Here is a 22,219-nt window from a genome sequence, read left to right as displayed (position 1 = left end):
AGTGTCACCAGCACAATGATGTTTATGTCTTCCTTGTGGTTTTCCAGCAAACATCACATGTTACAGTCATACAGGTTTCCATGGCGATATTCCCCCTATAACAGCATTAATACTCATTGGCACTACTGTATGTACTGCTAACACCACATTTCCTGAACTGCTTATTCATACAGTACATAAATACTGTGTCAACCAGGCCTGGGCATTGCAGACCACATTGGCTGTGCCTGAAATAATGGCTGAAATGAAAATACATGGAGCTTGTAATACGACTGGTTAGTTTTAATGATCCACTGTTAATGTTAACATCGGGATTAACTGGAATGGTTAACTGGAGCCGACTGAGTTCTTATCAACTGGTTATAAACACTAACAGGGCGACTTGCACTTGCAGGTTGAAAAGGAAGACTTACTCATTTAAAGTGAGTTGTCCTGCATTAGAAAAAAACAAGCGATATGCAATATTTCAATATTTGTTCAGTTCAACTTTGTAGTTCACCATTCTGATTGGTGCACATTGGTCTTAATCTTATTCTCGCCCATTCCTGCTCCGTGTGGCTGAAGCTGACGGAGCAGGACCCGGAGCTGCAGAGCATCGTTTCCCTGTTTTTAAATCTGAATTAATCATTTTTATTGCTGCTTGCATTAGATTAACTTAAGTCCTGCTTATTTAGGTATATTGAGTTATAGCAAGTAGGGTTTAGTTAAACATGAATAATTAAGAAAACAAAAGAAAACCCAACTAAGTTACCACAAATCATTACTTTCAATTTGTGTAAGATAAGAATCAAGTTATCGTCACTTTTCCTGTTAAGTTTGCGAAACTCTAAATATTTATCAAAGCGCTTACAAAATTTAAGTAAATTTAAGTAAAGTCAACTTATTATATTTCACAGTATTTCTTCATTTAACTAGTTTACGCTTGTGCTCATTTTGTTGAACCGGTGTTCGTTGTGTTGCAGAGCTGATCGTTATCAGCCCACAAACATGTTGCCTCGTAGTACAGAGAGAGAAACATGCATACAGAGTGCAGTTTTAACCAAACAAGAATATCTAATAATCTACTGAATTTAAAGTTCAACTCCCTCACATAAATTCTTAATTGCAAATCGAGTGTCGATATCTGAGCCAGTTTGACGCTTCACTCATCAGTTTCTGTAAGTTTATTTGTTGCTAGATGCTCATGAGGAGAATGTCTTATCAGTTAAAGAAAGTAGAATAATAAAAAGTGTGAATGCATACATTTAGTAGTGAGTGGCAGGTGGTTGATGTCACAGCCTTCAGCATTCACTTTACAGGCCGTTATGATGAGAGCGTGGACTAACCACGATGCGTAACGGTCATAACACGTGTTCATTTGTACAGAAGTATCATCATATAAACTATGTAATGGGGAAAGTTCAGGAAAACCATGTATGGCTCTTTACATGCAGAGTGTGCGTTCACACTCACAATCTGTTGTGTATAATATTGTTTACTACAATTTCGCAGGAATAAAACCTTTCATTCATTCATTCATTTCACCAAAATGGTTTAATTCAAGATGACTTGAAATGAATTGAAAAAAACGAATCAAGTAATAAAAGGGCCAGAGAAACGGGTCACGAGCGATCAACAAATTGTAGTATGTTACAATACATGTATAGTCTACGGATTGCCCTTACACAGTTTTAATTACTCCACTCTGTAACACAATCAGGTTTTTTTTTGCTCAATATATCTCATACATATCATAACACAACACATGAATAATTCAGTGAAAGAACAACAGTTGCAGACATACCATAAAGAATATTACGATATTAATATTTTATTAATTGTATACCATTTTATTGATATTGTAACAGCACATTTGAGAAAACTGGAATAATGTATAAAAATACTGCTGTTATGGAAATGTCAAAATTCCTACCATGGTATAAAACACCAGTGTCAAACAAACCACATTACATTGACATACAATGTGGTATTATCGATAATTCACCAAAGTGTACCTAATGTTGCCCTTTAAAGTAGTATACAGCATTGTATTTTCTGAATAAATATATTCATAAACGCCATGAGCACTGTACTTTCATGGTCAAGCCGGAATGCTGTTAGTTATGCAGTATGTCAGTGTCAAGACAATCACAATACTCAGTATTGTTTACCATCAGAAGTACCATGGTAGAATTAAGTTTACCCAAAATACCACGTCACTGTCGCATCATTTGATATACTTTATGGTGCTGCTGAGTATATCATACTCTTACTACAGTGTTATAGCATGGTATTAGATTCTTTATTTTAAAGTGCATGATTTCATCAGAAATGTTATCACGGCATCCTAGTTGTGTTTGTACAATGATACTGATGTTTCTTTTGATTTATGATTTTAATACAATTGATAGTTTTTTTTTATTACACAAACTGGAACGTAATTCTAAGATTGACTTAAAAGGTATTTAAGTATCTGCTTCCAATATGTTGTAATCAATGACACGGAATCCCGCTGCAGAAAAACAACCTGCGGTGTTCCACAAGGTTTGGTATTGGGCCCACCGTTATACTTTCATATAACTTTACAGTGTCAAATAAGTTGTGTTACATTCACTGATGACACAAATTGATTTTCACAAACATTCAAAAGTGCCTGATTTATTTATTTTATGTGGATTTCATCAGGTTTAATGGTTTTTGTCGGTGTGTGCTGGAGAAACAACGGAAGGAAAACTCAGTGGATTAGAGGGACACCTTTTCCAATCTATGTGGTTTTTCCTGAAATTTAGTCATTAAAGTTAGAGAGAGCAAGTAATTATTCAGTGGTAAACATGGATATAATAACAGAGACATACAGGGACAAATGTATTATTATAAAGACTTAGAAATGTTTCAATGCACCTAACAAACAAGAGGTTATAATATCGCATAATGATATATCCTATAACGTGAAAAACATTTAAAAGTCCAGTATTTCTTTAAAATCATATTATATTGAAAATGCATAAATGAAAAATCTAATTCAGATTTATTTCCCTTTTTCATACATTATTTTTCTTTATGAAAAATCCATGTTGTCATTAGTAACAGTTCAGCCTTGAGCAGCACCTGTTACATCAGCATTTATTCTCTTTTCCTCTCCTCTCTCTCTCTCTCTCTCTCTCTCTCTCTCTCTCTCTCTCTCTCTCTCTCTCTCTGGAGGAGGACGCGCCACTCTGTGCGCCACATCTGACTGGAAGTGCGTCTGAGAGGAGAACTGTGGGGGGGGGGTGAAGTGAGGGAAAGGCAGGGCGGGGGGGGGGGGGGGGGGGGGGGGGGGGGAGCGTGACACTCCGGTAAGTGTTCCGTGTGGAGAATTCACTGATAAAGTGAGGATCAGATCGTGTAACTTCCGTCTGTGACGCGCCGCCGCGCGCATCTCACCAAGCAGCGATCCGGAGGAGCAACAGGCGCACGGTGAAGTTTCTTCCTTCTCTTCTTTCTTTTTTAAATACATAATTGAATCATGTAATTAAGCCGTGATTACACTCGTTGCCACCAAAATAATCTATTTGGACATCTGTGTGAGGAATTCCTTCGCTTTTAATCATGTTGATGTGCACTATTGCGTAATGTGTTAGGATTGTCATTGCAAACACAAGTGCACCTTCACTATGAAATACTGCACTTTATAAACTTGTATTTAATGACTTCTTTGTATTTTCAATGCTGTTTGAATGGCTGCTTTGTACTGAAACGGAATTCCTACCGCCGACCTGAACAAGGGTTTCAATCCCTCCCCACAGTCTGTTTTTCTCTGGACCAGCAGGAAGCCACTCTGAGCCTGGTTCTGCAGGTTTCTACCTGGTTCTGCAGGTTTCTGGCTGTTAAAAGAGAGTTTTTTTCTTTCCATCATCTCTTATGCTTTCTCATGTGGAATATTTGGGGTTTTCCCCCTGTGACAGTGCCTTGGAGTGACTGGCTGAATATGGTTGAAGTGAATGGAATTGAAACGTGCCACGTGTGTGTGTGTGTGTGCGTGCGTGTGCGTGTGATTCTTTTGCAGTTGCCACTGAGATCCAGCTGCAGCAATGTCTCAGCTGTACTACAAGAACACTGACAGCTCGTCGTACCGGGACCGCATCCCCCTGCGGATCGTGCGGGCCGAGTCTGAGCTGTCGGCCCTGGAGAGAGCCTACCTGGGGGCCGTGGAGAAGGGGGACTACGCCACCGTGAAGCAAGACCTGGAGGAGGCTGAGATCTACTTCAGGATCAACATCGACTGCATCGACCCGCTGGGGCGCACGGCCCTGCTCATCGCCATCGAGAACGAGAACCTGGAGATCATCGAGCTGCTGCTCAGCTTCAACGTCCACGTGGGGGACGCCCTGCTGCACGCCATCCGCAAGGAGGTGGTGGGGGCTGTGGAGCTGCTGCTCAACCACAAGAAGCCACGTGGAGAAAAACAGGTACTTGTGCATCCCAGGGCCTGTTACTGCTCCACTCTCACCCCAGTCACAGCCGCTTTTACAAAACTTTGCTGCACGAGAAGATGAAATAAGAGTCGGGACTCATTTTGCTCATATTGTTTGAACTTAGTTATCATGACAAAACCTTATTTTACTTGGCGTTACCGACTGTACGTTGTTCCATAAGAACAACTCCTTTTAATCACAACCTTGTTAATTACCCTCACATTCACCATTACTATGAGTTGTTGTTGTGGTTTAGACTGTTTACAGAAAGAAAGAGTGTGTTTAAATGCGGATTGTGTTTTTCTGTGGAGTTTGCATGTTCTTCCTCTTTCTCTGAGGGGTTGTTTCAGGTACTCCGGGGGGGGGCGGGGGCTCCAACTGTGGTGAGGAGAGTATAGAAAATGGATGGATTGTTGTCTCCTTCATCATCTCCTCTTTTGTAAATCCCAATTTCTCAACTCAAAACGTGTTTTACACTTTCTTTTGTCAACCATACATGTTCACTGTATGGTTCACCCTTTTTATAGAAATAACCCCGAGCAGTTGGTTTGTTCATGTGATTTTATCCCACAAAACACTTGTGATCTCTTCAGGGTTCAGTGCACTCTCCTGTCTGATTTCTAATAACGGCTAATTTTAATGTACCGGTCTGAAGCTTTTCACTCATTATATTGCTCAATCCCAATATGATGAGGAAACAGAAGAGCTGTGTTTACACTTTAAAGTTATAAAACATTATTTAGAGTTTGCACACCAGGCAATTTGTGGAAGACTCCCGTTGATTGCAACTTCTTTACATCATTGTACATTATTTTTTCTGAGGCTGCTCAGTTTCTCTGGAAAACAATGTTATGTATTCTGAGAAGCGAAGCGGAAAGAATAATATGAGTTGTATCTTCCAAATGGGAAGATATTTTGATTCCAGCTGAACCACAAGCCATTAGTCGTGTGCCTGCTGTTAGACATGGTGGCCAGAAACCAGAGACCCTTTTCAAACGGCTGTGCCGTTTCCTGTGATGTACTGTGTGGTTTTTTAAAGCCATGTTTCTTTGTGAACTCTTTGATGAAGTCATCCATGCACTGTTAATTAATCTTTTGTTTTGTCTTTTTCTGGAAAAAGGTCCCGCTAATCCTACTGGACAAGCAGTTTTCAGATTTCACCCCCGACATCACTCCGATCATCCTCGCCGCTCACACCAACAACTACGAGATAATCAAGCTGCTGGTGCAGCGAGGTGTTTCCATACCTCAGCCTCACGCTGTGCGCTGCAGCTGTGTGGAGTGTCTGTCCAGTCTGGACGGGGACAGCCTGCGTCACTCGCGCTCCCGTCTGAACATCTACAAGGCCCTGGCCAGCCCGTCCCTCATCGCCCTCTCCAGCGAGGACCCCTTCCTGACGGCGTTCGAACTCAGCTGGGAGCTGAAGGAGCTCAGCACGGTGGAGAACGAGTTCATGTCCGAGTACGAGGAGCTGTCCCGCATGTGTAAACAGTTTGCCAAGGACCTCTTGGACCAGACCCGGAGCTCGAAAGAGCTGGAAATTATCCTCAACTACCGTGACGACATCAACCCTTTAATGGATGAGAACGCCGGTGATCTGGCCCGACTGAAGCTGGCCATCAAGTACTGCCAGAAGGAGGTAGGATTTCTATTGACTTCCATATTGTTTTCATCACATTCCTGGTATAACTCAAGAAGTGGGGTCGTTTAAACCATTAAGTTGAGTTCAAGCTTCTGTTCCCGTTGCTTTGGTTCTTGTAGTTTGAGCATTTTGTGTGACGTTGACGAGGGTTGCACAATATTTGCAAATGTATTGACAAACATGATTTAAGTCAGTAAACTGCAATGGATTGTGTTTCCATGCACTTTGCATTCATGCGCCGCAAATCCAGGAAATTGTCCGTCATTGACTGACAGGGAAAGGTAAATGTATTTCTACCGCACCATTCGGACACAAGGAACATTTACTGTGCTTTACTGGACAATTAAGAAAATACATTAAAACAAGGTGACTGCTTTAAAATTCCCTAATATTTTTTGATTCATGGTAGAAACAGATCTTCAGTCAAAAAGCATAAAGCCAAAGGGAAAATTAATTTGAAGAACAAAGTGAACAAACTTGCTGCTGGTGGGTAATGCTGATCAATGGGGAAACAAACAAATTAATCAATTAATTAAAAAAGAAACACAGTCCAGTCCAAGTTGGTATAAATTAGGGGCAAGAGAAAGAGCACTGGTATTAATAAGAAGTAACCTCAAAGATACTTCTATCATCTACCTCAGTGTTCTTCTTAAATCATATTGTTTGCAATACTCACCATTATCACAATTTAATATCACGCAACCCTAATAAAACTAAACTAATCTAACTAAACTTTATTGGAGAAATTCCTTTTTGACCAGTCCCAATTCTAGGCTGCAGAGGTGCAGCCACATGATGGCGCTCCAGGGAGCTGATAGGGGTCAAGGGTCTTGCTCCGGGACCCACAGTAGGGAGACGTCAGCTGTGGGATTCGAACCTGTGAACTCCCAATTCCAAATCTAACCTACCACTGCCTCAACCGATGCACGTGGCTGTCGCATGTACGGCGCTCAATCCATGCATTGGGAAGCAGTTTGGATTTCAGTGCTCAAAACCCACAAAAAGGCAAAGTAATGTTGAGCACAGTCACACAATTGCCCCTTAAACTGCTGGTTCCCACTGTGGGGTAAAAAGACAAAACCTCACTTTGTACCACTACTACAAACAAATCCATCCCTTCTTTCTTACACTACATACATTGACAAGATTTATATGGCTATGCTCAGAATTAGGGATGCACGATCCACATTCTTTCACTTCCGATCCCGATCCCTGAATTTGCCGATACTGATACTATTCCGATAGCAGAGCTCTGTTTGCTTTAATATTGTTATTATCATTATTGTTGATTTTATATGAGGCTGCAATAAACTCCTCTCTACAGGCAAGTATGAAATGTAGTAATGTATGCATGTATTCTCTCAAAATGCAACTTGAGGTTAGTATAATCGGCGCCTCGGCTTTGCAAACATCCACGTTTCTGTTGCTTTGTGGTGTTTTGAGTGTAAAATCTGTCCAAACAGCAACATGTCATCATGAAAAGTTGGACAGCACAGTGCTACTTCCCTAGCCTGCTCGCTGGCTGCAAACTGTGGAATGGATTTCCTGACTCATTCCTCCTGGTCTCATTGAGACCCGCCTCCCTTCAGGAAATCCAGTCCACAGTTTGCAGCCAGCGAGCAGAGCAGCAGCAGGGAAACACAAAATAGGGCCCCGTCCCTATTCGGGATATGAGCAAAGTAAGGGACAACCAAAGGGGTCCGCGCAATGATCTTAGAAAGAAAGCGTAGTTTAACAATCCGCTTGGGGAATTATTTCTCTGCTTTTATCTCATGCTGTTCATAGTTAACCACAGCTACATGTACCAGTTCAGGTCAGACAACTTTTTATTATCCCACAAGGGGCAATTCATTTGTAGCTTCCCAGTGTACATTCATGCATACTCTCAGTCGCAACATAAATAAATAATTGAGCAATCTGTCAAGGAAACATATTTAAGCCTGGGACAGAGCGAGATGTCCGAACATTGTAAGTAGCCCACGTATAAAAGTCAGAGCAAAATAAAACCTGCTAGGATAAAAGATAAAAAAACAACAGCTGGAGTTTGTAAAAACATACATAAACCTACAGCGACAGGAAAAGGTTTTGGACACCAGACAGTGTCGCTACGGGTCCCCCCACAACAGTTCCGGCCACACCCAGTGGACAACCCCCCCCCCCCCCCCCCAAAAAAAACACACACACACACACTGTGTGCTTGTTCTCTGTCATCATTTGTTCAAACTCAAAGTCATGTTCCTCTTTTGTTGTTCCCTCTTTGTTAATTCATGTTCCTGCTTCATGTTACTGTCTAGATAGAGCTGCTCAGGCTGGTTTAATCTAGGAAATCATCTTACTGTCTACTCTAGATAGAGCTGCTCAGGCTGGTTAATCTAGGAAATCACGTTACTGTCTAGATAGAGCTGCTCAGGCTGGTTAATCTAGGAAATCATCTTACTGTCTAGATAGAGCTGCTCAGGCTGGTTTAATCTAGGAAATCATCTTACTGTCTAGATAGAGCTGCTCAGGCTGGTTAATCTAGAAAATCATCTTACTGTCTAGATAGAGCTGCTCAGGCTGGTTTAATCTAATAACAGTTGTAAAGTATTTGGATCAGTGTGATAACTGCAAATAATATATGTAGCACAACAAGGGTATTGTATGTTATACGTATATATGTATGTTATATGTTACTCCTCTCTCTCTTCTCTCTCTCTCTGAGCGTTCCCCCCCGGTCGTGTACAGCAGCCATCCCAACTCCTAATAAAGCAGCAACAGGTGGAGACTCCAGGTCTCTTCCTGTTCAAGAGCAAAAACTGTTCTGACTCCGAAGGCTCTCAATCACATCATATTGTTGGCCCAAGCTGCCGAATAAGACAAGGGCAAAAAAAAAAAGTGTCATTAAAAAACAACCACAAAACAAACATGATGGGCCGTGGCTTTCCAGGACCAGGACTGAGATGCTGCACCAGATAACAAGAACAGTGCCAAGACGAGCTGTAAATGGCCTGAGCTGGGTGGAGATATCCTGTGGGACTTTAGAGCTACATGTAATTGCCAGATTGGCTCTTAGCGATGCATTACAGAAGCCCTCTTAGACGGTCCCATGATGGCTGGATAATTGGGGATAATGATGGAAGGAGTAATGGCCACTTCCCTCAAATGCAAAGTCATAATATTTTAATTAGGGATGAAACCTTTTTACTCTCTTAACATCTTCTATTATATTTTCCATCGGATGCATTTGCAGCTTTGGGTTATTTGTTGGCATGAAGAGAATCATATACAATCTCCTTTTCTACAAATTCTGCAGCAGTTCACTTGCATTTCAGTCGTAAAACTGAATTCATTTGGTTTCAGTTCATCTTAATTAGAAAATAAAACCGAGCAACCATATAAATCCATAATTATTTACTTTGTTTTGTTGTGTCCTACAGAACAGACTGCACTACAAAAACGCAGTGTGTCCACTCAGCAGGTGTCTTTTATTTGTTCCACTCATTAAAAAAAAAAATACCCCGAGCTCTCGGGTCTCGTTTGTATCCAGCAGTTGTGTATTGTTTGCAGAGTTAATGACCCCTACCACCCGTGTATATTTAAACTTTCTCTAAACATGGGCCATTCGTGTGTCTGCATGCGGCTTTTGGGCGTTTCTTTCATGTTTTCATTTCACAGTTGGCAGAGTGAGGATGAAGGCTCATGTGATTGTGGAAAAGGTTTAACAGTTCAATGACAAAGCTGCGCCGTTAATCTTGCTTATTCAATTATTTGGCTTGTTTGTGTGCCGGCGAGGGGCGGCATCAAGAGAAATTGAAATGATAAAATGGATAAAAAGCTCTCCCTTTTTAATGTTTTTCCCCCCCATCTGCTCCTGTGTTTTGAGGACGGTTCGCCTGAACTGAACTTCCCTGCATCTTTATGTCTGTGCAGGTCAGCGTTCATGAGCTTTCCAGTTGCACTCATGAATATTTAGAATAGTATGTTGCTTGTGCCTCATTTGCATGTTGACACTTTGGAAAAGTAGATTTTCTTGTGCAACTTTAGTTTCTTGGAGCGTTGGCGTGTTTTTATGTTGGAATATTTTACTACTATCAGTGAATTTGTGACTTTTTGTAGTTCTATTGTTGGAGGACTAGTAATGGAGATCGTTGATTAGCACACAACAGAGCTAAAAACATTGTTGATTGCTCTTAAAAACAACTATTAAGCCATTAAAATGACAACCAGCACTTCTGACCAACTGCACAGTTTAAATACGAGGTTGTTATGCTTCATCTGTGCATTATTCTGGGTGTCTGTGTTGTTTGTCTTTTGTCAGTTTATGGTAAGAACCATTAAAATAACAAAGGTCCCTAAACTGCTGTTCTGAGGGTTTGCACTTAGTCAGAACCAAAAGTGCTCACAGACTTTTAATGGACTAAACAAACCACCAGCACTTAGTGGAAATGTACTTTATATTGTACTGAGACGGTTTACAGTGATAGTTTCATTAGTTTTCGTGTTACGATCCTTTTCTCGATACTTTTGCTCTAAATTAGTTTTATTTCTTCAGTATTTCACATTATTTCCGCACTTGTTTTATTACATAGATGATGTATGTTGATATATATATATATATATATATATATTTTATTATTATTATATATTTCTAACCTTTAAAGTTGTGGTTACTAAACTATGACATGAAGTTGTTTTATAAATTTTACCTCACGTTTAATTTTAGATTCCAGTTTTTGTTTGTTCTCAGTCAGAATCACTTGATGATACAAGACACAGAAACTTGGTGAACCAAATCTTATCTTTTGCTTGGAAATGTCTTTTCCTTTGTTTTGTTTTTAACGAAAAGAGCAAAATCCTTTTTATTTTTTCTTCCATACATTTACAACATCACATATTTTTTCTCAATTCACAGAATTTCTAATGTGTCCACTTCTCATGTCTCGTCTATAAGATTTGATGAACTCATGAAAATACATGTACCGTATTTAAGTTGCCTTGCACAGAATACTACATAATTCCCAAGAAAATTCTTTACATTATTCCATTGGTAAAAATAAACAAGAGATATTTTGATACAGTTGAATTAAGTTTGAATTGATTTGTCCAATAAAACTTGAAAAGACTGTGCTGTTTGATTATATTTAGATTTTCTGTACAGAAGCTGCGTTATTTCTTTCATTATTTATCTCCAGAGATTTGTCTTATTTTTCTAGCACTGAGTGTCTCTATAGCGAAACATTTTCTGAATTTGTGTATTGAAGTGATGTAATTTTGTGATATAACGTTTTTCTATTCATACAATTTCAAACCAGATTTCAGTAAATTCTAAGTACCATACAAGCATTTCAGGGCTTTACTGACTTTCCTCTTTTATTATTTTCTTAATCAGAATAAGGTGAAACTCCTGAAACGCAACATGATATTTTCTGTTCACGCCTCTGCACATTACTGTGCTACGGCTCAACAGGCTCTTCTTTATATGGAAAAAGATGCTTCTTGTGCACGTTGTGTTTTCTGACTATTTATAATGATTTCACCTAAAACGGGCACGGTGGGATTTCTGTAAAACCTTAATTAGGTTGATTAGTTTGCATCGGAGCAACCTAAGGTCATCCAGGCCTCGTGTGTCGTCACATGTTGGTTTTCACCTTCCAGAAATGTCAGCAGACCTCGCCCCCTCCAGATGTCACTTTCAAGACAACATCTGACAGCGAGGATTTAAAAATGTCAGTTAAAAAAAAAATGTCATCACCCACAATTTAATGTTTTACACCACCGTCCGTCCGAGGGGATTCGTTTGACCTTAACTTGATTAAACTGAAAATGACTTCCATCACCATCTGCAAATGTCCAGCAGATGTTTTTATTGAATCTCGGAGGGCAGAGAGGCCGTGAACGGGAAACAGATTTGACTATCGCTTCATAGCCGAGGATTACGGAGCGCCTCTGGAAGCTCTGTCATCACACTCATTTCTGGCAAAAGAAAGATTTCTGAGTTTAATTCTGTATGTTGCACCAGTTTGTATAACAAGTTTGCTTCCTGATAATTTACTCGAGTTTAATCCCGAAACTTCACCATGACCTTTTTTACCATCCAGTCTTGCTTCGACCTAAACTACAGTTTATTGATCTCACTACCCCAGAACAATACAACTGAGACTGCCTAACAATTAGAATAAATACTTAGAATTAAACAGTGGAAACACTTGTTGTGGTATACACAAAAGTCCACTAATTATAATAACTGAAAACGGTAGTAATAGTTAGACATATACTATATGTTGCAGTAGTCTAATTCAGTGCTGGTTAAAATAATCCTCATTCTGATGCACAAATCAGTGTCTGAATTCCACAGTTTGGTTGTTGGGGTGGAAAAAGTTGATTCATGGAGACGTTGAAAGGCACTGATGAGAATTGCTTTAGTTTTATTCCTTTCCGTCATCGTCGTCTTTCCCAGCGACTCCAGACAGTCGAGCTCCAGACGCACCGCAGGGATTAAAGAAATGAGCTTCACATCGGAGTTGGAATGACCATGATTCCCCCAACAGCTCCCTGAGTGCTGCAGAGCGGCTGCCCCCTGCTCCTCCTTTGTGTAGTTAAAGTTCCTCTGGTCACTCAATCAAATATTAGTAAGGAACATGCTTTTGTGGGATGAACAGCAGAGTAGCGCATGCATGTGGTTTTTCTACTGCAGTTTAATAAATGAATGCGTGAATAAGTTCACGACATGTTTAGCATTGCCAAATAAACGTACTGTGCTGCCCATCCCACACATGCACATGTTCTTTACACGTTTATTAAAAAACATTTGTTGCTACACCGAGCAACCGAACATGTATTTACTTTCTGTGAAAACTTGATCGATAGTTTTTCTATATATTACCATAATGTAAATAGTCCAGAGAGTAGTTGTTGTACTTTATACTTCATAACGACACACAACAGTTACCTCAAATGTACAATTTATTGACCAAACGAGGAAACTTGTGTTGCTGTGTAAAAAAAAACAACACAACCCATGCAGGTTCAGGGAGAATCATGCAAGGTATCAAAAGTCCAGTCACGTCTGGGCGTGAAAAAATTAATGGGTTTTATGCAACAGTAAGGACTTTTTCCCTTTGCTGAACACATTTTATTGACAGATGTAACCCAGTCTGGTAAATACGGAAGAAATTGATAAAATATGCATCAAAAATTATTTGTAATGGCGTCAGAAGGAGCTTCAAAGAAAAGCTGCTGAGCAGCAGAGAAAACAGAAGGTTAATTGTGCGTCTTTGTTTTCACCGCGTGAAAAGAGAAATAGGCTGTATTCAGACACACAAATGGGAAAAGTCCCTCATCACCATTTGATATTGGAGGTATTCCAGTGTGTTTCTAGCAAGTGTCCCACAGATGTTCAGTGTTGAAGCCTAACGGCTCTCCTGAATTCATCGTCTGTCGTCCCTTCGTTTCCCCCAGTTTGTTGCTCAGCCCAACTGCCAGCAGCTGCTGGCGTCTCGCTGGTACGATGAATTCCCGGGCTGGAGGAGGCGTCACTGGGCGATGAAGTTCATCACTTGCATCTTCATCGGCCTCCTCTTTCCGCTGCTGTGCATCGTCTACCTGATCTCCCCGAAGAGCCGCTACGGCTTGTTCATCCGAAAGCCCTTCATCAAGTTCATCTGTCACACGGCGTCGTACCTGACCTTCCTCTTCCTGCTTTTCTTGGGGTCTCAACATATTGCCTTCGCAAACCCGCACGTCCAGGGCCCAGCGCCCACGACGGTGGAATGGATGATCCTGCCCTGGGTGCTTGGTAATCAGCCACAAAACACATTCAGTATTATACATATTGTTCTTTTTGGATTAACGTAGACCGACCTTTGGTTGTAACATACTAATTGACTAATATTACATCTGTTACCTTAACATTAGTTGACTATGTTGTCTCTATGGTAACTATTCTACTCACCTCCTGTTTAGTGCAGGATGATCGCCTCAGTTAATCCCCGACTAACTCCTCATGGATGATGTGTGGCTGCGTGTGACATAAGCTTTTAGCTGTGATGCATTAATGAAGAGATACAAGCTTGTTAGTTTTGTTGGTGTTTTTTTCTCATTAGTCAATGAATCTTATCATAATCCAAGAACCTCCAACACCCGGATTTTAGAGCCTCTTCCTCCCTCCTCCTGGTGTAATTTCAACAGAAGTGAATCAGGTCTCGTTTACACAACATTTTCGTCTCCACGACGACGCTGCTCAGAGCCACTGAAAACTCCAACTCTGTCTCCGTGGAAACGCCGGAAAACTCAACTGTTCTGGAGCGTGTTGCTGCGCGTGTTCGCCCCACGGCCTGTAGTAACTAGTTCTTCTGCACACGGGCGAGTAGATGGACAATAACAACAACAACAACAACAAGCCTCCAGAGTGTCATGACTCCCGGTCCATGTTCTCCTGGGACTTGGCAGCTTTATAGTTGACAGTCATCCAGAATAACAATACAACGTGGTGCATATGCCATTATTTTATTTATAGTGTATTGTTTTCTGTGTGCGCGTGTGATTTAACCCCCCCCCCCCCCCCCTAAAAACACACACAAAAAAACTAAACACCACAGCATCCTCTTGTGGCTAAACATGGAAACGACATCATTTTCAGTGTTTCTGCCATTTCCATCATTTTTAAAACTTTACCTCGTAAACGTGAAACTTTTCTGAAATGAAAAAGCCAAAACGACGTGATTTCACTTGAAACGTTGTGTAAACGGGGTGTCTGAGTGAGTCACTTATTAGATTCCTATTTGCTCAGCTTGTGTGTCACAGCGTCAACAACAGAGAGAGATATCAAGTCAATTTTCCAAGGATCTAGTTACAGCAAGTAACTTTATTTTTAGGAAGTCCGAGCTTTGACCAACAGTCGTATAGTCTACCCGTGCTCAATGCAGGGATGCTGTGTCTTCTCCTCTCGTGGCGACAGGCTTCATATGGACTGAGATCAAACAGATGTGGGACAGTGGTTTCGAGGACTACATCGACGACTGGTGGAACATCATGGACTTCATCATGAACGCCTTGTATCTGGCAACTATTTCTCTCAAGATTGTGGCCTATACAAAGGTAGGGTATGTCGAAGTCTCTGACGCGATCAGTATGAGAAGGATTCTTGACTTTGTGCATCGATTCTTTTTTTCTCGTTTTCCAACAGTACAGGGAAAAGAAACAGAGGAGCAACTGGGAAATGTGGCACCCGACTTTGGTGGCAGAGGCTTTGTTTGCCATCGCCAACATCTTCAGCTCCTTACGCCTCATCTGTCTTTTCACTGCCAACTCCCACCTGGGACCTTTACAGATCTCGCTGGGCCGCATGCTCCTGGACATCCTCAAATTCCTCTTCATCTACTGTCTGGTGCTGTTGGCGTTTGCCAACGGCCTCAACCAGCTCTACTTTTACTATGAAACGATTGGGGACGGTAAATGCAAGGGTATCCGCTGTAATCCGCAAAACAACGCTTTCACAACGCAAGTTCAGGCTCCTAAATAAATAGATCCCGACAAATGAGCATGTTCTAGAATTGATGATGTGGTTTTCTCCGCACTGCGTAACATGATGTATGGCCGTTTGCTTCTCAGGCTCTTCGAGACTCTGCAGTCGTTATTCTGGTCCATCTTTGGCCTGATTTCCCTCTATGTGACCAACGTGGAGCCGGATCATGAATTCACCGAGTTCGTGGGCACCACCATGTTCGGTACCTACAACATCATCTCGCTGGTCGTGCTTCTAAACATGCTCATTGCCATGATGAACAACTCCTACCAGCACATTGCTGTGAGTGATGAAGATCACCCCTCTCTATATGAATACTCTCACTGAACCATTTTGCTGGTGTCTCTTCGCTAAGTCGTGTGTTTCTTTTTAGGATCATGCCGATAAAGAATGGAAATTTGCAAGAACAAAGTTATGGATGAGCTATTTTGAAGAAGGCGGGACTTTGCCGTCTCCCTTCAATATAATCCCGAGTCCAAAGTCGGTGTATTATCTTTTTGGATGGATAAAGAGACATTTGTTTAAAACACAAAGCCTAAAAAGACTTGAAACGTTCGAAACCTTGGGGGTAAGGTGTTCTGATCTGTTTTGTTCTCTAAGTTTTATCTGACTTTCTGTTCAATTTGAAAAAAAAGTTCAATAGCTTAACTCTTTTCCAGCAACTTTCACTTATTTTGGTAAATGTTGCGTTACTAAATTAATTTATAACATAAATCCAAATATTAAAGAAAGAAAAAAAACTTCAATTTAAATCAGTGTAGATGGACACCTTTACTTTTCACATTAGAACAACAAACACAGAAATAACAAAGCTGAAACAACTACAATGACTAAAGAGAATGAGAATTTAATGCCGAACGGTTTGAAGTGGCATGAAAAGCAAAAATGTCCAGAACTTCTAAAATGGCTAAATATCATAATAAATTGTTTAGTTGTTTGTAGTCTTGCAACATAAATCACAGTTTTGGTAAAGCAAACAAACTACATACAAATAAGTTCTCTTCATTTTAAAGGTTTTTTTTTTTTGAGGCTTTACATCGGGGGTGTCAAACATAAGGCCCACGGGCCAAAACCGGCCTGCAGGAGGCGCCAGCCCCACCTCACACTATTTTACTGGTCCAGTCCACTCGTGGTGAAACTGGTCTGAACGTTTCCCCCGAACTCGCGTGTCTGACGCCACTGCTATAGATTAGAATGGCTCTTGTTGTTGAACAACCTTAGACCATTTTAATGTATTAATTAACGAAGGGCTTTATATATTATTAAAAACAATTCATTAACATTGCAAATCTTTACTAACGGATCTTTTGTCTTTCGCTGCAGAGACGTGCAGCTGACAACGTCCGACTGAAACACCAGTATCAGGTGACCTTTCTTTTCCATGATGTCATATCATTAATAATGAGCAACAGTTTGAATTGCATTCATTTGTCTCCAAACTGTCTTTTCAGGAAGTTCTGAAGAACCTTGTGAAGAGATACGTGGCGGCAATGATCCGAGATGCCAAGACCGGGGAAGGGTTGAAAGAGGAAAACTTTAAGGTGGCGTCGTTTTCTTTCACGTTGGATTTTTCTTTTTTTCTTTGTCATTAACACTCGCTGCTTTTTAATCTCCTCTCGACAGGAGCTCAAGCAGGATATCTCCAGCTTCCGTTATGAAGTTGTGGGGATGATGAGGAGGCCTAATGGCAGAGCCTCCAGTAAGATTGCCTGCTCTCCCCTGGCATACCCCGGAAACCCCTTCAAATATTCCCCCAAATTCCCCGACGAATCCCAACAGAAGCTGAACGTTTTTGAGGTGGTGTCCCCCACCGCCGCGCCGGGCGACGCTGCCAGCACCGCCGGCTCGGCGTGCGCTCACAGGCTGACCAACGGTTCGGTGGTTCTGTCCGCCGCAGAAAAGACTCCGAGCAAAGTGAGTCTGGACGCCGGGTCCCTTTGGAGACAGAGAAAACGCTCCTCTCTGAAAGTCGAGGATATAAACCTGCTGCCAGTCGAGGGCTTCTCGTCTGAATCTAGTGGAGGGAACTTCAAGCAGCTTGTGACCGAGAAGGTAATGGTGGAAGTCCTTCAGAAAGCGGAGAAGGACGTTCGAGAGGTAAAACGCAAAGCTCAAGACAAAGACGTGAAAAACAGGCCCCAAAAATATCAAAACTGATTATTTGACGTGTTCAAGCTTTTTTAATTCTATTATAATTTTGCGGCGTCGGTCATTCGTCCTGCAGTTAATTCATTAGACGGGGGGTGTCAAACATAAGGCCCCTGGGCCAAAGCTGACCCACAAAAGGCTCGAATCCGGCCGGCCAAACCACGAATGCAAAGAAAACCCAGATTTTCCTAAGAGGAGGAGACATGACACGACACGACACGACACTGAGACCTGAGCAGAGACGTGATGCTGGCATGAGTCTCAGAGCCATGCTGTCAGGTTAAACATGCAACAACAACAGGAGAATTGTTTTTGGATATTTCCATGTATTTTGCTCCAGAAATTCATTACAATTGGTTTTATGTTGAGATTTTAGTCATTTTCTGTACTAATATTTTGCTTTTTTGTGAAAACATTGTAATTTTCATGACATCTACTGCACTACATTTAAAGTTGTTATTAGAATTATTTTACCTCTCCTGCTCAGTCAAGCTCTCGTGAGGCTGGGTGTGGCCCCTGAACTAAAATGTGTTTGACACCCTGGTTTAGATCAAACTCACTCTGGTTTTATTGTGAAGGATTCCATTAAATCTGCACCGAACTCTCCACTTGATGCTCAGGGAAGTGAACAATGATTTTATATTTAAATTTATTTTTTACCTTCTGCCTTTGCTCGACTCTTCTACCTTTAACTAGTGTAGTGCAAAAATCCTATATCATCGTCTAAGACAAAAAAATAAAAAATAAAAGTTCTTATAAAATGACCATAGCATGAATTATGCGGGGACCAGTGATCATGATCGTTCACACTCAGCTGAGGTATCAAACACAATATTAAGGGATATTCTAACTGGGGTTCAGTTTACACAAGTGAAAAAACAAAACTCTCCTGTCCGTCGACGTGGAGCCGCCGGAAACACAAACCTCTGACAAACAAAGGAATCCATCTGCGGTGTCTGTCCACACGAGTGTCCATGTTCTCCCATCGCTAACGTCCATAGTGCAATGCTCTGCATGTGTGTGTGTGTGTGTGTGGTTTCATTACAAAAACAACCAACAGCGCCAACCTGTGGCCTGACATGCTAACTCCAGTGTTTCTGCCGTTTCCATGTAAATGAACATCGTTTTCAAAATGTTGACGTGTCAAAGTAAAAGGAAAATGCATAAACAACAAAGCTAGTTCACTTGAAACGGAGTCGTATTTTAGCGTTGTGGAGCATTCTGGCACTTTTTTTAAAACAGATTTATTTGCCATTGTGCAAAAGATTTACGAACAAGTAGCTTAATTAATTTTTTTGTTCTTTTACTTTGAAAGTCAATCTAACCGCGTGTCGTTACGAGACTTCCCCTCCAGCGATGTGCTTGTATCAGCTGCTTGAATCCGAAGGCTTAAGAACCTGGAAATGTGTTTCCACTGTGCCACTGGCAAATATATCCCGAATACGCTGTGATTAAATAAAAGATCATGCTCATTTAAATTTCTTTGTCTTTCCTTCTTTTCATTTCCAACACAAATGTTACTCTCCCGTAATTTCAGAGCGGCTGGCGGTGACCTTTAACTTTAACCTTTTCGGCGGAGGGATAAACTCAGCCGTTCTCTTCGCTTCAACAATTCGGTAAACGGTTTACTTTCCTCTAACTTTGTACGCTCGTGTCCTTGTGAGAGGAAAGTGCTCCAGTAGCAGGGCTCGCATCAACATGCTCCCATGTTCCGTTGATCCGTGTGACCTGGAGCTGGGAGGTAATACCGAGGGCTCGCTTTCACTCCCTATCTGCAGAATAAATGCTAATTCGAGGCATTATTCATGTCCTTCCTGCAGAGTTCGGTGTAAACCGACTCCTGTATGAATTATACATACTTCCTCACACCTGGAGTTCTTCCTGATAAACAAAGAGCATCTGCACAACCTTTGCCTTTTTAGTTTGGTTTTCTCAACGGGATGTCGGTTTTTTTTTTCTTCTTGTAACTAATCAGCAAGTGAATCGGATGAGTTTATAAGTGCAGCTCTTAAGTGCACTTTTTTTAATAGAAAAAAACCCGTTTATGTACATTATGAATCATTATTTCCTTCACACAATAAAAATAATTTGTTAATTTTAGTGATGATCCATTTAGGGGGACGAAAGGGGAAGAAACTGAGGTTCTTTAATAAAAAAGAAATTACATTAGCAGTCAAAAATAATGCTTAGAAATTATATAATTCATCAATATGATGCATATATGCTGTAACCTGTCTCTCCAGGGTCGGGCTTCACTTAGATATCTGGGAATGAGGAAGAAGATCTGCGCTTACTATTTGTAGTTTCCTATCATTTTACAATATTTTAAATTAAACTGCACCTTTTGAGAAATATATGTGAGAAATATATATTCTGTACTAGTCGAACGCTGCAGTCGCCCCAAGAAAGTTCTCAAATTTAGCTCCACATCGATGACCACAACACCGAAGTGCTGCTGACATGGTCCAGCATTATAACATCTGGTTTGTACTACGCAGGACCTAAACGTCTGAAGTCATGGCTGCTGCTGATCTGAACCGCTGCATTCAGACCGTTGGGTCATTTGAGAGCTTTAACATTCTGGGAATGTGATACTTCCCAGTGATTGTCTCATTTCCAGCACTCAGTGGTTCTGCGGTCGGAGGAAAAAAGGAAAAATTAGCTTCCAATCAGGCGTCAAGCAGAAAACAGTGAAGCGGGGGTGGAAGATGCTCAGTCGTCTTGCTTAAAGCTGAGATAGTCCAAACCTGTCTCAAGAGTGTAATAAAAAAAAAACTCAATGACTAGAGGATTACTGCTATAATCAAGTTATTTACACTGAGCGTTCATAGTACGGCCATGTGAATGCCACTGATCCTCTCAGCTGTTCAGTTTGGGCCTGTGGGCCGTATGTGTGGCCTCCCGGTATGAGTGGACGAGTTGTCCTGCAGTCCTGTATCACAGGACAGCGGCTGGTTGTCTTACCTCCGGCGTGTAAAATCAGTATTTGCACAGATATGTAACTTTACACTTGCAGTCAACCTTGTGTGCTGAATGAACCTAAAGTCGGTCTCTGTTGCCATAGCAGCCACGCTATCTTTAGAACCCAATCAACAGACTGTTTTGGTCTTTGTACTTTTATCTGAAAAGCTCCTTCACTTCAGATTGCCGTTGGATTTCTTCCCTTCATTTCCACTTGAAAAGGAGCCGAGTAACGACACCCAAAGAGGAGAGACGGTACTTCGGATCAAAGTTGCCTGCTTTATTCCTTTATTCTTCAGGGCTCATGCTCTGCATGCGTGCATGAATCATACAGGGGCTGGTCACAGCGCAAACGCCACGCTGCATTTAATCGTCACTGCAGTGAGTGACAATCATTTCAGTCTCATGCTGGTAAACTAGCAAATACAATACTAGTGATGCAGTTTTGGGATTTCATTTCATTCAATGTGAATAAAACTACTAAAATAACATATTTTAAAATGCAAGCAGCCTGGATTGTGTCATATTTCTGATGGATGGATAATCGACTCATTTTCTGCATTAAACCTATAATGCACTTGGGTAAATGTGGCCACGGTCTAATGTTGTGTTGTGCTGTATTCTTTTTTCTTTTCTTTTTTTTTTTTAAATCCTTTCAGGAATTAACAAACTTCAAAGTCCAGCCATCACTTTCCTCTCCACATCTGGAACATCTGGCTGCAGCCGGGCGCTTCAGCACCATGTGGCAGACTGGATGCTCAAGTCTTTTGGGTGTGCAGTGAGTACCAACATCTACTACACATATATATGCTTTTGTGATTATTGCATGATTATTAGAGGAGGGCTATAATTTACAGAAACAAAAACACTGTGGAACAAACTCTCTGTACGTCTGTCATGTGTTCGTTTCATCACTAAGTTGCTTTTTATTCTTATTTCCATGTTTTTTGGTTCTGGGATTCAGTATTGTGGACTTGATGTGATCAGGATAATATATTCATAATAATAGACATTGAGATGTGACTACACGCTTTGTGGATCTGGAGCTGAAGACGTCAAGTGAACCTATTATCTTACCTATTATAAGATATTAGCAACATTTAAAGTATTAACAACAACAAAAATCTGATTAAATGCATTCAAATAAAAAAAAAAATATATCGAATTAGATTAAACTAAACCAAATTAATAAACATTATTTTTTTTAAATGAGCTGGGTTATATGGCTTTCCCCGCTCGCACTCCCTCCCGCCACTAGGTGGCGCAAACTGCTTTCTGAAAGCTTCGTGCGCTCAGACCTCTGGCAGTTGTTCACACATAAGTTATGCAATGAGTTTTTGTTTGCAGTCCAAATAAATGACGCTTTTATAGACAAGATGCAGCCGAAATCCGCATTCCAGGTGCAGCATCTGCTCCATTTATTAAAGTGTCAATCAATGTTATTGCTTTGGAAAAAGAAAAAAGAAAAAGAATATTGGTTAGTTATGCATGAAGAAAACCTATGTGAAGCTTTGGATTATTGAGTTTAATGAC

At 41.0% G+C, this 22,219-nt stretch overlaps 1 protein-coding gene across 1 annotated transcript; it reads left to right on the top strand.

Annotated features, from left to right (window-relative positions):
* Positions 1 to 4,049: 4,049 nt before the first annotated feature.
* On the top strand, positions 4,050 to 19,200 carry trpc4b (transient receptor potential cation channel, subfamily C, member 4b; the record flags this gene model as incomplete). The annotated part of the gene is made up of 10 exons (XM_080459138.1): positions 4,050 to 4,427; positions 5,554 to 6,072; positions 13,513 to 13,849; positions 15,011 to 15,150; positions 15,239 to 15,552; positions 15,664 to 15,859; positions 15,951 to 16,145; positions 16,901 to 16,942; positions 17,029 to 17,118; positions 17,201 to 19,200. 10 exons carry the CDS (start codon positions 4,050 to 4,052, stop codon positions 17,732 to 17,734), a joined length of 2,745 nt encoding a protein of 914 aa, XP_080315264.1. The 3' UTR covers positions 17,735 to 19,200.
* Positions 19,201 to 22,219: the final 3,019 nt, after the last annotated feature.

Source organism: Lipophrys pholis, assembly GCF_963383615.2.
Source record: "Lipophrys pholis genome assembly, chromosome: 3".
Classification (NCBI taxonomy): Eukaryota; Metazoa; Chordata; class Actinopteri; order Blenniiformes; family Blenniidae; genus Lipophrys; species Lipophrys pholis.
The sequence above is the reverse complement of the archived record's forward strand: the minus strand, read 5'-3'. Positions and strand labels throughout refer to the sequence as shown.